We start from the raw sequence: 17,298 nt of genomic DNA on the forward strand, positions 1-17,298 counted from the left end.
GTGTCTCTCATCTGCTTTTGCAGAAACATACAACTGTGTGTGTGTGTGTCATCAGCATAACAGTGGAAACTAACAACAGTGGCACGTGTTCTGGGTTGGCACCAGGCTGCCTTCTCTGAAGGAGAGTTGAATTGGGGATTCTATTATAACAGTGCCTATGTTGACATTAATGCTGCTGTAGCGGTCTCTGTTGTCGATTGCCTAACAAGTCAGTTTCCAGGGCTCATCATGAGGAGGTTGACAACTTGAACCCTCTAGCATGTCAATACCCCTATACACAAAGTAAGCTCCATGAAGACATGGTGTGTTAAGGTTGGAGTGGAAGAACTCAAATGTCCTGCATAAGAGCCCTGACTGAACTCAACTCCAGTGAACACTTTTGCAATGAACTGGAACACCAACTGCACCACAGGCCTCCTCACCCTACATCACATTATAACACTGTGGTTCCCCCCCCAAAAAAAAAAAAAGTCTGTCTAACCTTTGAGGAAACGGTCTTCAAAAAGAACCATGGTATTAACATATGATTACATATCCTAGAACCGAAACAACGAAAACCTAAGAGGGAATTGGAGAGGGCTGTCCATCTTTACTTCAGTTAAAAAACAAAAGTATAATCAATAAAACACCATACACAATTATAGTCCAGTGTTTGTTTTAAAATGTTGCTTCATTGTGACATTTGAAAATAAAAAAAAGTGTCAATTGTTCAACAATCACTTAAAGTCATGAATAAGCAGTTTCACTCACAGACCATCTTCCAATTTGAACCAGTTTTTGCTTTGTTATTTGAATAGAAATTAAAATATTTTCCCTTTATTGTAATAATTACAATATTTATTACTATTTTTAGTCATAAACAAATATGAAAAGGAGCCTTGTATATGTGCCAAGTAATAATAAAATTAGTAATAAAGCTTCATTAGCACACTCCTATAACATTCACAATACAAAGTGCAAACAAAAGCACAAATTCAGTATAAGCCACACACACACACACACACACACACACACACACACACACACACACACACACACACAAAACCCTCTAAGAATTCAAATCAGAGTAGATTGAACATAAACTATACATTGTTTCCTGAGAGCTTTAACAGATAGAGCTTAAGGATTTTATGGTGCAAGTGAAGCGTGTGTGTGGGGTGTTCCTCAGGGTTCAATACAAGTAATGAACCCTGAAGAACACCACCTGTATTGCATTCTGACTTGTTTTTCAATCAAACTGGTTTTCAAAAATTCTACTCCAATTTCTGACAGAGATAAAATGTGCCCAACAAAAAGGGATAACAAAAAAACCCCGCTCTTCTGATATCTTTTAACATCTGGAGTCAAGCAGAGCCCATGAGGACTCCAACAGAGGGAGAAGCATGATTGGTGGTAGTGGCAGAGTGGTAGAATGAGCCAGCATCAGTTTCATTGACCCGCAGGATTGGTGGGATACTGGAGGACTTGATGTGAAGGATCCTGGTGTCCATGACCTCACAGTCAATCTGCATCATCACCTCAAACTCCTTGTCCTTTATCACGCTGTCTGTAATGAGAAACAAATAGCATTTTAACCACACCTGATGTTCATTTACACCCTTGTGTCTGTACTTCTCTAAAAGCACTGCGATTCTCCAGCTTTAAGATTTTCAGGGCATGGAACCCATCCTGCAAGTGGTGGAGGTTAAGTGACATTTCAGGACACCATCCTGAATCACGTTGGCTTTCATCTTACCACAGCAATGAGCACACATGAACGGATGTAGTAAATCTATCCAGTTTACTGCAGACATGTTTTATAGGAAAGCCTGGGATTCTCTTCTTCAATGTGTCCACATATTTTCATGTAGGAGAAGTCTTAACCTTCGTTTGCAGTTGTGGAGCATGCTGTACAATGAAGCAGTCATCGCACTGGATAATTCACAATATACTGAGCAGCAGCACCTTCATTATATGACGGAGGGAAGAACACTTAATGAAAATTAACCCTATTATAACCCAGTCATCATCCTTTACCACATTCCAGATTAGTTTTTATAAAAAAACAAACAAACAAACAAACTCTAAATATCTTCATCTTCAGAGCCAGTGGTCAGTATGTATTGTATTTAGTGCCAGAAAACACAATTATCCAAACTCTCAACAAGCTGAAGACAGGAGATTCACAGCAATATCTATGGATTAGATTAGGCCTTCCTACAAGGAAATAAAATGGGCAGAGCTTTCAGGTTCTTCCTGTCCCTCTGGCCTTAGTCCCTCCTCTTCTCCTTCAACAGAGATAGGTTTCATTTGAAAGTCACAGAACTAATGTGACTTTGTTCAGGTTCTTCATTAGGCTTCCAGGTGTAGTGACAGAAATGGTGACAGTTGCTGATGAGGATAACATACAGAATTTAACAAAGCCTTGAATTCCATTCAGTTAGCAAAGCAAATGGAGCACTACACTGCACAAACCTGGCTCTGGACACTTACAGTATGCATCTTTGGCTGAGGACTGCAGTTGTCATGAGCAGTTTTGCACTCAAGTTTCCATCAATGAACAGTTTATAACTTCAGCAAAACAGACTTCATGTTAAAACTATAATGATTTTCCTGGTTACACAGTTGTACTTTGTGACTAAATAGGACACTAAAGCAAATTATTTATGATCATGCTATCTGTTATCATCCAAATGAGGACGGGTTCCCTTTTGAGTCTGGTTCCTCTCAAGGTTTCTTCCTCATGTCATCTGAGGGAGTTTTTCCTTGCTACTATTGCCTCAGGCTTGCTCATTGGGGGTAAATTAGGGATAAAATTAGCTCATGTTTAAAGTCTTTAAATTTTCTGTAAAGCTGCTTTGCAACAATGTCTATTGTTAAACATACTATACAAATAAACTTGACTTAAACCTAAGCATAGTAGCATTCAAAGCTGTTTTGTACTCTGATCATTTTGATTAAATATTAAAAAGAACATAAAGGACATAAGAGCATAAATGCATCTCTTGTGTACATTAACTACATCAAACCTGAAGTCCAAGAGGTAAAGCCCAGATCATTAAAAACAAATTGCTAATTGAAACTCCTGAAGCTAATCAGATTGAACCAAAAATCTCAGGATCCCCTCACCATGCTTTTAGTTCAGAGTCACTGAAAGACTTCTATCAGGGCAAACATGTGAAAGCCATTTATAAGCAAGCAAAACTAAACGATGCAGCATGTCACTGAAAGAATTTAAAGCAGATTTCAGCACAAGGAAGAAAGATCATTTGGACTGCTGAAACTACAACATACTGCCATCTAACATTTAATTAAAATGCCTTTGTGCATCCTGATCCCAGAAAGAGCGTGAATAACCCATTTGACAATATACCAGTGTCAAATGTTCATGTCCACACTCTAATACCTATAGAACTATAACAAACTACGCATTTCCTGAAGGAATTCACTGTTTGGGATTCACGATTATTTGGTCAGTTAGTCAGCCACATTGTTTTACTCCACTGACTGATAGTGGTCAGGGATCCAAAAAGGTGGTCAGCTTTCCTTCCTTCAAGATCATAATTATTTAAAATAAATACATTTAAAAAAAGAAAAAAAGAAAGCATGACCATAATCATCATAATTAAAACCCACATATCCATCATTTTTTCCTGGACTAGCATCAGCAAGAGGAAACTATATAGGAAAGGAAAAAGTAAAACTATTTTGGAATTATGATACAATGCTCGATTGGCTGGATTTTTACTTTGTTTCTATGCAATTATCTGAATAACAATACGAGACATTATCTATCTGAATAATCTGCCTGACAACAGCAAATGGCTAGACAGAGACGAAAAGAAATGCATAATGCTCTGCATCGCTGAACAAATATTTTGCGAATAAATATCTGTGGTATATCAAGTGAACTGTAAAAAACAGTGATGGGATTGAGCGGAGATTCAGAAGCAATTAAAAATATAAAATGTTGTCAGTAAAGACTAAGAACAGCTTTCTCCAGCTATGATCAGTTTCATGTTTTGTTGATGTTTAAAAACAGCAAGAGGCTGAGAACTGAGGCTTCACCATCAATGACCAAAACCAATACTTCAGTTGATTAAATAAAAAAAAGTGTGAAGGCGTGCGCGTGCACACACACACTTCACATTTACAATGTTGAATACTTGTTGCTTCAAGTGGTTAGCGTGTCCGCCTCTTGATTGGGAGATCGCGAGTTCTACTCACGGTCAGGTCATACCAAAGACCATCATAAAAATGGTACCTACTGCTGTCTGGCAAGGCACAGATGCAAGTGGGGAGTCAAACTCTCATGGTTACCAGAGGACCAGCCCCACTGTAACCCTAGCTATGTAATAGGCGAGAGGCTGAGAGCTACGGAAACAGGGATCGGCGCCACCCTATGCGCCACATGGCGTGGGAAGGACTTTGATACTCGTTGCTGTTCTAATGCCGACATTTAACACAGCCACAATCATCTATTTGTTGCATTTATCTTTTCGTACCACAAAAATCAAGTAAGTTTGACCTCAAATGATTGTGATATGAAAACAAATGAAACAAATTGGGGGGGGAAAATCTGGAACAGAAAGACAGTTGAGTACATAGAACAAGTCCAAAAGTAAATATGATACATACATCATTTTAATCCTGCTGACCTGGATGCTATGCTTTATCCATCTACACACTACAGTCAGAGAGCTAAATGGCCAAGTCAAAGGCCCATGGCTGTGAACAGAGAACAAAAATACTGTAAATCTGTTTCTGCAATTGTAACTCCGAAGAGGACTTAAGGTCTCACCATTGATGTTCATTGCTGGGAGCACAACTGACATCTTTGGTCTGCTTCCTCTGTTGTGGTTGGTGGCAGGAAGAAGAAGGTGATCCTGAGACAGAAATACAGAAAGTAGTTGTTAAGAACAAACTAATTTTGAATGAAACACACACGTACACTTCATGAATATGAATGTCATGGTAATATTGGGCTGTTAAGGATGTCAATGACTGTGCACCTTACACACAACACGTACACCTCAGGACTGTGCACCTTACACACAACACATACACCTCAGGACTGTGCACCTTACAACACATACACCTCAGGACTGTGCACCTTACACACAACACGTACACCTCAGGACTGTGCACCTTACCTTACCTTGCAATACTTCATAATGTGTAATATTTTATCTTATAATGTGACTCTCTCATGCAATAATTTATAATGTGACTGTCTCTGTGCAATACTTTATATGTGCAATACCTCACTCCATAATGTGTAACACAACACATACACCTCAGACTGTGCACCTTACCCCCCTTCCTCTCTCTCTCTCTACACGCTGTTTGCACTGTTATTGGAGATGCTTTAATCTCATTGTACATGTGTATAGTGACAATAAAGGCATTCTATTCTATTCAATGAACTGTTCTTTTTCTGTAGCAGACTGACTGTACAATATACATTTTAAATAGGCAACCCCCCCCCCAAAAAAAAAAAAAAAAATTTGGTAAACATGTTGTTATTTTGGGTTTTTTGAAATCAACATAGGATCAAAATTATACAAGACAGGGTTAAAAATTTACACACACAGATTCAGTGGTGCTGAGAGTTCCAAAATGTCTTAACTTGCCAAGGTTGCTTGACTTCATGTTAGTGATGACTGACCACGGCTGGTAGCTTCTCTGTGCCAACATATAAAGGGTTTGTTTGAGAGCACTCAGATTGACCAGCACCATGGATTGAGGCGCTAGACTTTTGTCCAAGGAGCTCAGTGCAGATCTGAGAAAAGGGACAGATTGACAGCTCAGGAATGCCTCTTGGAGCCATTTCTAAATGTGACCCCTCACCGAATCCAGGGACACATGTCGGCCGAAACGAATCCGAGATAATTGCAAAAGAAGCGGTTTTTTTTTTCGAAATTTGTGATTTTTGTTTTTTTCCATCATGTGCAAGTTGAGATCTTGAAGAATGCAATCAGTATTTCAGATAATAGATTGTTTTGTTGGAAAAGCATACATTTTTTGTTGCAAATTGTCTCGTTTTTGTCAGGACTGTAGCCTGCTGGGGGGGTGTGTGGGTAAATTACCATATGGGCCATTCACATGATGATTTAAGTCTTTTTTTTTTTTTTCTGCGAATCAGCTGTATGATCCAAGTTGAGTGCATGGCTACTTAACCTGCATACAGGCGTGTGATTTCACTATGGAATGAGTTACTAAACAGAGCGCAGAGGAGCTGAAACACCGCGAAGCAAACAGACACACGGTATTTACATCGGAGATCACCATTTCTAGCAAAAAAACAAACAAAAACGCAACCTCGTTTTCCAGATTGAATGGAATACTTGAATGATTGGATGATACACGGACCGTTCTAGGATTACATTCCATCGGAGGCATTGGTGTGTGCAAGGCGCCGTTTCTCTTTCTGATGGGGTAAGTTTATTAATCTAAGTCTGTGTGGTTATTTTTGCATGTAACGGAGAGTGTTGTGGTTTGGTTAAGCCTAGGTCACAACCAGACGTACGATTTTTTGGCCGTGTGATTTTTGGCATTTCCCAAATCGCTGTTTTTTTTTTTGTTCACGGAGAAAGACGCGCGTTGGCCGTAAGTTTGTCTTGCAACCTGAAAAAAATGTAAGCACCTGTAGAGTTTGTTTGACATGACAAAGAACCACTTTGCCAAGCCATTTTGGAAGAAAACCCAAATTGTCTCCCTCAGCTAAGGGGGAATTGGTTCAGATGGTCAGGAACAACCCAGGAACCACCAAGGCAGAAGCCTGCCATGAACTGGAAGCTGCTGGAACACTCTCTACAGTCAAGTGAGTTTTATATCACCATTGACTGAGAGGCTGTTGTCCAAGAGAAGCCACTGCTCCAAAATCAACATCTTCAAGCTTGAATAAAATTTGCAGCTGACTACATGGACAAAGAAAAATCCTTCTGGAGTGAAGTATTCTGGTCAGTTAAGACACAGATTGAGTTGCTTGGCTACAATGAACAGAGGTACAAACTTAAGCATGATGGTAGCATCATGCTCTGGAGCTATTTCATGGGTGTTAGCAAGGAGCAGTTTGATATGGGGGGGGGGAATAAATAAAATCAACCACACAAACAAAAACTGATGCCAGAGGCTTGGCTGCAAAGTTGCTGGCTAGGCGCATAGCAACACCTTGGGCCTGTGGCTGAAGGGGTGTGGAGTGCGGGGAGAGGTCTGAGCCTCCTCCAGAAAGTTTTTAAAAATTGGATGTTCTTAGGTGCTCTCTGGTGGCGTTCCTGCAATGAAGGACACTGCTCAGCCAAAAAAACACTCCATGTGCTCTATTTGGTTGGACCACCTTTAGCTTTGATTACAACATGTATTCATCATGGCATTCTTTCAATAAACTTATGCAATGTCAACATTTATTTCAGTCCAGAGTTGTATTAATTTTTCACTGAGAGCTTGTGTTGAGGATGGGAAAGTCGAACCACTGCATAAAGTCCTCTCCAGCACATCCCAAAGATTGGGATTAATTGGGGTTAAGGACTGGTGGTTAACTCCTGTGTCAAAATGATTCCTCATGCTTCCTGAACCACTTTCACAATCTGAGCCCTAATTTTATAACTGCGCCATCAGAGAATGGGGGGGGGGCATCCATTGATAGGATAACCTGGTCATCAGCTGACTTCATTTTATTGTCACAATGTTGTTGAGCCTCGACCTGACCAACCGAAGTAACCACAGATCATAACCCTGCCTCCAGAGGCTTGCACAGTTGCCACTATGCATGATGGATGAATCACTTCATGTGCTTCCCCCTTCTTACCCTGACACATCCATCACTCAGGAATAGGGTAAATCTGGACTTATCAGATCATATGACTTTTTTCCATTGCTCCAGAGTCCAATCTTTATGCTCCCTAGCAAACTGAAGCCTTTTCTCCTTATTAGCCTCAATAACAAATGTTTTTTTCTTATGGCCACACAGCTGTTTAGTACCAATCCTGTAAGTTCTCATCACGTTGTAAGTGTGGAAATGCTCTTAATTTCACTATTAAACATAGCCGTGAGTTCTACTGCTGATATATATATATATATATATATATATATAAAAACACTTCAGCTTCAAGCATTTAAGTGCTCTCTAATGGTCAGTCAGGATCTTTTTTCAACCACATTTTTTCCACAAAGTTGATGGTTCACCACCATCCTTCCAGGTTTTAATAATGCATTGGACAGTTCTTAACCCAATTTCGGTCATTTCAGCAATCTCCTTAGCTGTCTTCATTTGATGCAGGCCAATAATTTGACCCTTCTGAAACACAGTAACATTTTTTCCATGAGCATGGGATACATTTTCCGACACTTTTAAGAAATGAGAAGCTACTCACTGCATCAGTTAGGGTTAAAAGAAATGTTGCCAGCTGAAACACATTAAATCACTGCAATAATTATCCAATCAAAAGCTCTTAAGTATTTGCTTATTTAAATCTAAATGGTGACATTTTTTGGCTGGGCAGCGTAGGTCTTACAGTGGTGCTTGAAAGTTTGTGAAACCTTCAGAATTTTCTATATTTCTGCATAAATATTACCTAAAACATCATCAGATTTTCACACAAGTCCTAAAAGTAGATAAAGAGAACCCAATTAAACAAATGAGACAAAAATATTTCACTTGGTCATTTATTTATTGAGGAAAATGATCCAATATTACATATCTGAGTGGCAAAAGTATGTGAACCTCTAGGATTAGCAGTTAATTTGAAGGTGAAATTAGAGTCAGCTGTTTTCAATCAATGGGATGACAATCAGGTGTGAGTGGGCACCCTGTTTTATTTAAAGAACAGGGATCTATCAAAGTCTGATCTTCACAACACATGTTTATGGAAGTGTATCATGGCATGAACGAAGGAGATTTCTGAGGACCTCAGAAAAAGCATTGTTGATGCTCATCAGGCTGGAAAAGGTTACAAAACCATCTCTAAAGAGTTTGGACTCCATCAATCCACAGACAGACAGATTGTGTACAAATGGAGGAAATTCAAAACCACTGATACCCTCACCAGGAGTGGTCGACCAACAAAGATCACTCCAAGAGCAAGGTGTGTAATAGTCAGCGAGGTCACAAAGGACCCCAGGGTAACTTCTAAACAACTGAAGGCCTCTCTCACATTGGCTAATGTTCATGAGTCCACCATCAGGAGAACACTGAACAACAATGGTGTGCATGGCAGGGTTGCAAGGAGAAAGACACTGGTCTCCAAAAAGAACATTGCTGCTTGTCTGCAGTTTGCTAAAGATCATGTGGACAAGCCAAAAGGCTATTAGAAAAATGTTTTGTGGAGGATGAGACCAAAAAAGAACTTTTTGGTTTAAATGAGAAGCACCATGTTTGGAGAAAGGAAAACACTGCATTCCAACATAAGAACCTTATCCCATCTGTGAAACCTGGTGGTGGTAATATCAAGGTTTGGGCCTGTTTTGCTTCTTCTGGGCCAGGACGGCTTGCCATCATTGATGGAACAATGAATTCTGAATTATACCAGTGAATTCTAAAGGAAAACATCAGGACATCTATCCATGAACTGAATCTCAAGAGAAGGTGGGATATGCAGCAGGACAACAACCCTAAGCACACAAGTCATTCTACCAAAGAATGGTTAAAGAAGAATAAAAAGTTAATGTTTTGGAATGGCCAAGTCAAAGTCCTGACCTTAATCCAATCGAAATGTTGTGGAAGGACCTGAAGTGAGCAGTTCATGTGAGGAAACCCACCAACATCCCAGAGTTGAAGCTGTTCTGTATGGAGGAATGGGCTAAAATTCCTCCAAGCCGGTGAGCAGGACTGATCAACAGTTATCGGAAATGTTTAATTGCAGTTATTGCTGCACAAGGGGGTCACACCAGATACTGAAAGAAAAGGTTCGCAAACTTTTGCCACTCACAGATATGTAATATTGGATCATTTTCCTCAATAAATAAATGACCAAGTATAATATTTTTGTCTCATTTGTTTAACTGGGTTCTCTTTATCTACTTTTAGGACTTGTGTGAAAAGCTGATGTTGTTTTAGGTCATATTTATGCAGAAATATAGAACATTCTAAAGGGTTCACAAACTTTCAAGTGCCACTGTATTTTAAAAATATGAAAAATATTTATTACATTTATTCATAATATTTTAACTATTTGACTGACTTAAACTGATTATTTACTAAAATGAGTGGTGGGTGCAGGCAACATAACGGTGCTCATATAGGCATACAGTATGCTCTTAAGGGTGTAGGAAGGGGGCCTACCAAATCAGTCAACATCGTGTGTGAGCAATAATAGGTTAATTATTCAGTTATGCCCATTTACTTACTTGGCAATGTCCGTGCAAGTGCTTACTGACAAACTACTACTTGATTTTGGTCATCATTTGCATGCTTTAAAAGCACCTTCTTTCCATTCTGGCTGTAGGTCTTTTCCTCATTACATTAAAGGCAAATCGCAACTCAAGGCTTATCAAGTTTTTGACAGCACGTTTCTAGTGGCCTACTGTATTTGTCAAGTTCTTTTGGCCATTCATCCTGCCATTTAATTTTTAATGCATTAGTCCAGTTTAATTCTTTTTTGTGCAATGACTTCTAAATACTGTGGCATATTTTGGGGAAATTATCAAAAATTACATTACTGAATTCCGCATTAAGGAGGAATAAACATGTGTCGACATCAGGAACTATCGGAATTTATATTAAGATGCATTAAAAACCAAAGTACCACTGAGTAATAGTGACAAACCACTATGGAATTCTATAAGCGGCAAAGTATTTATGCTTGCAAAAAAAAAATCGGAAGTTATACAGATGGTGAAAATGCAAGTTTCGTGATTTTATTTTGATCCATTTTTCCATCCGAGTACGAACACCCATGGGCTGTTTTGCTGCCAGTGGAACTGGTGCATTGCACAAAGTGGATGGAATAATGAACCTCATTTTTTTTTTAAGCATAACCTCAAACCATCAGACACTTGGACACCATTGGGTGTTCCAACAGGACAATGACCCAGAACACACAAAGCTGATTGGGGAGGATAAAGCAAGCTAGCAGTAAGCTTAAAACCAAGTCCTGACCTCAACTCTATCAGAAAACATGAGGACTCTGCTTAAGTCAGGTATGTGCCAAGAAACATGCACATTGAATTTAAGTCTACCAGTGGTATCAAGAAGAGTGGTCAAATATCTACTCAGAAGCTTGATGTCTACCAAAAGTGCCTGGTCGAGATGAAACATGCTACAGGATATTTAACCAAATATTAGGTGCGCTGTACACAAACCAAATTTTGCCCTTGTTGATTTTAGAACACAATAAATTTAAAACTTGTGCACCAAATTCTTGTTTTTTTCCCTATTGAAGATAGAATGTCGATTATTAAAGTCTGTAGGTTGTACAATCATTCGGCCACAGAAGGGGGGGGGGGGGGGGGGGGGGGCGCAACAGTTCATAGAAATCCCAATGTTGCCATGATATTCTTCTAACCATACCATAATTTACATACTAATAAATTAAAAGTTAATCTTAATACTCTTGATCCTGGCTACAAAAACAGCATTCCATCTGTGTCTGAATTGGGAGACAAACTTGTATGAAACAGTCTCAACACCTTCCCTACAGCCACACAAACTCCTACTTGAAGCACTTTAATTGAGGGACTGTACTCCAGATGTGATCAAATAGTTAATTTAGAAAATTTTGTTAAAGGGAAAACAAAATGATTTGGTTTAAAGTAAATATTTAATTTGGTACATCAGGCTCAAGATGCCTAAAATAGAATGCTTTAAAAGCATAAATAGAAGCTTGTGTTCAGTTAGCATCATATATTTCATATCACTCTTAGTAAGGCTATTGTCCCACTATTTTCAAGAGTCATTTTAACCTTTCTACGGTGCTTTCCATAATCAGATTTATGTATAGTTATCTGATTCTACTGTATCACTGGAAAACTCCATAATCACTTTCCAACTGTTCTGAGAGCTGCCAAAACACATGTGGAAAATGCATGCATCTGAAGACAGTAAAGGATATTAGGAAAACAGATAGAAGCAAAGTGGCATGTTATATTCATCTCCAGTGTGCAACCTTTGAAACTTGTGGAACCAAATCTTGGATCTTCGATACCCATTAGCACCACTAAAGGGAAGAGAGAAAACCTCTGGGGTTATAGAGGCCAGCATTGAAGCAGCTATATTCTCATACGGGTAGGGATGAGGTCTTCCAACTGAAAGCTTTCCCAGGGCTCCAAGTTCTCTGTAAGCCAATAATGTTGCAATCTGCTTACATAAGCAAAAGGGGAATGGAAACACTGACGATAAATGTTGGAAATGTTAAAAAGCGCAACATGGGAGTTGGGGCTTTTTTTTAAAAAAAGAGAAAATTTAAATATTCAAAACATTTTAAATGGAGTCCAGCACATGATGCAGAGACCTAGAAGGAACAGAACACAGTAGGGAGGGTGGGACCAACAAAACCCCATAGGAGACCCACACCCTAAATCCCAGGAAACAAAATACATGGAAATAAATAAGCTAATAAACTCCATCTTCACTCTTTCCCATTTTCTGGCGTTCCATGTCTCGGAAAATTCAACCAAGTTGTTGTTGGATGGAAGTTTTTGGTGTAAATATCTAAAAATCAGTCCAATCTTGTAATTCTGAAAGTGTTCCAAGAATGAATATACTGTCTGTTTTCGATTAGAAATTGAGGCGTGTTTAATTTGGAAAAACGATTGCGCACTTAAGGATATGTAACCCACTGATAAGCCTCCGATCAAGAATGCTGTGACACATTTGTCCATTTTCTCAATTTCAAGCATTCAGTGAACTCAGTGGATAAAGGGGATTTCAATACCACATTTCTCAGCTATTCAGTAATAACAGGATTCCTCCAACCTGCCTACATCTGAACAAAAGGTCACTTTAGAGGCCATCAGTGCACAGGCAGTGGTCATTGTAGATGTTGCTATTACCACAGAGTCAACAAGCCAGATGCACCTCAGTAAAACAGACTGAAGAAAGTGATCTCAAACACAAGTTCACCCTGAATAAACAGGTCCAATGGTTTTCTGACCTGACTAACAAGAGCCACAACCCATTTCTGGACAAGACTTAAAGCTGAAAACAGTTTGAAATCAAGATGCTTTTTGAAATTTCGTAGGTCTCATGTTTGGAGAGAGCATCTATTTACACAAGGAAAAGCAAAACGGGTCTCAGAATTGTTTTCAGATGCATGAGTCATTTTTTGAAAGAAAAAGAAAAACAAATCAGATTAGGATGGGCAGAAGCAACATTGTTTTTATATAACTCAATATTTCATGGGAGGGAGTTATTGTCCAGCGTTTTAACTCGTGAAAGACACAAACTTTCCTGCTGCCTACTTACAATCTAAAAGTAGAGCAAAAAAATTTGAAATGACAGCTTTACATTAGACTTTAGGAAGGGTGAGACATGAAAATACAACTTTTCAATTGCGCCATCTGAGTGTATAAACAAAATCTGATCGCACCTGCTGTATTGGGGGGTGGGGGAATGAAAACCAGTCCAAATTCACAGCAAAAGCAGAGGTATAAATTGGTCGAAAAAAAAATATTTAAGTCAAATCCTAATCAATCAACACCCAAGCTCTCTTAGGGCCCAGTCCCACAACAACCATGACGATTACCTATGCCTGAATTTAGTTCCAGTCTGGAGCAGTCACACCACAACCATCATCCCGACTGTAATATTGGTTGGTCCTGTCACTCAGGTAAATAAATGCATGCAACTTAGGAATAGTCGTGGAAGCTTTTTCCAAGTAGCAGCACATTACTCCGGGTCATACTGTACAGCTTGGACATCAAAAACAACCCATGCACGTACTCCAGTGGTTGACAAAATATGGACAGGTCACGGACTACGGAAATAAAAAAAAAAAGGATACAAAATACAGAGGTTACGGGTTTTAATACGGATACATCACGGATGATAATTTACAGATTGGCCACGGACGTTTCAGTACATTACAGATTGGTTATGGATTTCATATGGATGATAACCACGAATAAAAAATTAAGAAGTCTAAACCAATTAAAGGTTTGGATGGACAAAGTTCATAATTAAAATATCTTACCTGCATTTATACATTTACTTTATGAATTTACTATTGATATTTCATGGAAAATCACAACTATGAATAAAAGATCCATGCTTTGCATTATATATTTATTTTCTGTGACTCCATATTCCATGACTTCATGATGCAACAAGGATGTACAAAGATGACTGGGAAAAAAATAAATAAATAAAATGGCATGTGCTCAGACATCACCACATGCAAACAATTACCTGATTGGTCAGATGTTTTATCGGATCAGGTCCAGGCCTGGAAAAATCGCTCCAGAAGCAAACCCAGGCCTGGGCTATAGGTACTGTTATCGGTCTGGTGTGACTACCAACCACAGGGAACCAATTTATTTATAGTTAATGGTATTGTGGGATCAGGACTTTAGTTGGGGGTCTCATGTTCTCTAGAACTACAGTTGCCTGTGTTTGTGTGCATCTCAAACCTCGTTTCTTCTTGGACACATCTGTGCACCTCTGAATCACAGATATGTTTGTCAGAGGCAGACTTCAAAGTTTCTTACTCTGAGTGAGACCATATGGTTCCTCTCTTATTTACAGAGGGCAGGACATTGGAGTCAGTCAGTCCCAAAGCATGGAACTCCTGTTCCAACCTCTACACATGCTCTTCATTAATAAAATTCATTTGTTTACAGGTTGAGCCTGGGTGTGATACTAGAATTGTGGTGTCTAAGACGGTGGTTCTCTGCTACAGAGCTTGTGAAAGTGGCATAGAATATAGCAGTAATTTTTAAAAAAGTTGTTCAAACAGAGTAGTGGATTCTTATATTTTTATTCTGTACTGAACCTCCAAGAAAATTACCCAAGGATAATTTAAAATGTAGGCATGTAAATAGCTGTTGCTGAATGTTTGAAAGTAATCAAATTAATACAAATAAAAATATTTTACCTGAAAGAAAATCTTTAATTTAAAAAAAATTAAATACTAGCTACTATTGTTCAGCTGCTAGTTTTCACTTTTTTTTGGCAACCAAATTTTGATTCTGTGTTGCATTAATATATTTCTGCCATAGTTATTTGGTCCTACATAAAAAAACCTAACTGCCAAGACACTTGTTAAAAACATTTTGATAGTATATTTTCCCCCAAAAAGAATTATTTTAATTTCCTTGAAACTTTGAGAAAGTTGATATTCATATTGTGTGCGGCATGGTGGTGTAGTGGTTAGCGCTGTCGCCTCACAGCAAGAAGGTCTGGGTTCGAGCCCCGTGGCCGGCGAGGGCCTTTCTGTGCGGAGTTTGTATGTTCTCCCCGTGTCCGCGTGGGTTTCCTCCCGGTGCTCCGGTTTCCCCCACAGTCCAAAGACATGCAGGTTAGGTTAACTGGTGACTCTAAATTGACCGTAGATGTGAATGTGAGTGTGAATGGTTGTGTGTGTCTATGTGTCAGCCCTGTGATGATCTGGCGACTTGTCCAGGGTGTACCCCGCCTTTCGCCCATAGTCAGCTGGGATAGGCTCCAGCTTGCCTGCGACCCTGTAGAACAGGATAAAGTGGCTAGAGATAATGAGATGAGATAGATCGTGGCATGCAAAAGTTTGGGCACCCTTACTGAAAATGTCTGTTACTGTGAATAGTTAAGTGAGAAAAGGCGTAAAGACATTTCTTTTCAGTGTTTTCTGCAAGATTTGTGTATTATTTTTGTTTTGTACAATTGGAGAGTGAAAAAAGAAAAGGAACACCATGCGAAAGTTTGGCCACCCCAATACATTTGAGCTCTCAGGTAACTTTTACCAAGGTTCCAGACCTTAATTAGCTTATTGAGCTGTGGCTTGTTCAAATTCTTCGTTAGGAAAGGTCAGATGATGCAGATTTCAAAGCTGTATAAATTCTCTGACTCCTCAAACTTGTCCCTAAAATCAACAGCCATGGGCTCCTCTAAGCAACTCCCTCACATTCTGAATAATAAAATAATTGATGCTCACAAAGCAGGAGAAGGCTACAAGAACGTAGCAAAGTGTTTTCAGGTAGCTGTTTCCTCAGATTGTAATGTTATCAAGAAATGGCAGTTAACAGAAACAGTGGAGATCAAGGTGAGGTCTGGAAGAGGACGAAAACTTTCTGAAAGAACTGCTCGTTGGAGTGCTAGAAAGGCAAATAAAAACCTGTTTGACTGCAAAAGACCTTCAGAAAGATTTAGCAGACCCTGGAGTGGTGGTGCACTGTTCTACTATGCAGTGACACCTGAACAAATATGACCTTCATGGGAGAGTCATCAGAAGAAAACCTTTCCTGCATCCTAGCCACAAAATTCAGCGTCTGAAGGTTGCAAATGAATATCTAAATAAGCCTGATGCATTTTGGAAACAAGTCCTGTGGACTGATGAAATCAAAATAGAACTTTTTGGCCACAATGTGCAAAGGTATGTTTGGAGAAAAAAGGGTGCCAAATTCCAGGAAAAGAACACTTCTCCAACTCTGAAGCATGGGCATGGATCGATCATGCTTTGGGGTTGTGTTGCAGCCAGTGGCACAGGGCACATTTCATTGGTCGAGGGAAGCACGAATTCGAATAAATACCAGCAAATTCTGGAAGCAAACATCACACCATCTGTAAAAAAGTTGAAGTTAAAAAGAGGATGGGTCCTACAATAAGACGATGATCCAAAACACACCTCAAAATCTACAATGGAATACTTCAAGAGGCACAAGCTGAAGGTTTTGCCCTGGCCCTCACAGTCCCCTGACCTAAACATCATCGAAAATCTGTGGATAGATCTCAAAAGAGCAGTGCGTGCAAGACAGCCCAAGAAACTTGTAGAACTGGAAGCCTTTTGCAAGGATGAAATGTGTGAAAATCCCCCAGGTAAGAACTGAAAGATTATTAGCTGGCTACAAAAAGTGTTTATAAGCTGTGATAAAAGGGGGTGTTACTAGGTACTAACCATGCAGGGTGCCCAAACTTTTGCTTTGGGCCCTTTTCCTATTTTGTCATTTTGAAAATGCAAAAAGATGAAAATAAAAAATTGTTTTTGCTTAAAATATAAAGGGAATGAGTCATCTTTAACTTTTATGCCTTTTGGAGATCATTTCATCTTCAACTTGCTTAACTGTTCACAGTAACAGCAATTTTGACCAGGGGTGCCCAAACTTTTGCATACCCCCCATACACACTGAATATCAACTTTCCCACAAAGTTTCAAGGAAATTAAAATAATTCTCCTCATCTCATTATCTCGA

The 17,298-nt window shown here is 39.2% G+C and overlaps 1 protein-coding gene across 1 annotated transcript in view; it reads right to left on the minus strand.

Moving 5' to 3' along the window:
* Window positions 1–651: 651 nt before the first annotated feature.
* Window positions 652–17,298, minus strand: part of atf6 (activating transcription factor 6) — a 139,797-nt gene continuing 123,150 nt past the window's right edge. The window contains exons 15-16 of the mRNA XM_060917325.1: window positions 4,781–4,865; window positions 652–1,546 (exon numbers count right to left, since the gene is read on the minus strand). Of these exons, the coding sequence (XP_060773308.1) occupies window positions 1,344–1,546; window positions 4,781–4,865 (288 nt within the window). The 3' untranslated portion in view covers window positions 652–1,343. The remainder of the gene's footprint in view (window positions 1,547–4,780; window positions 4,866–17,298) is intronic.

This window comes from Neoarius graeffei, chromosome 3 (assembly GCF_027579695.1).
Source record: "Neoarius graeffei isolate fNeoGra1 chromosome 3, fNeoGra1.pri, whole genome shotgun sequence".
Taxonomy (NCBI): Eukaryota; Metazoa; Chordata; class Actinopteri; order Siluriformes; family Ariidae; genus Neoarius; species Neoarius graeffei.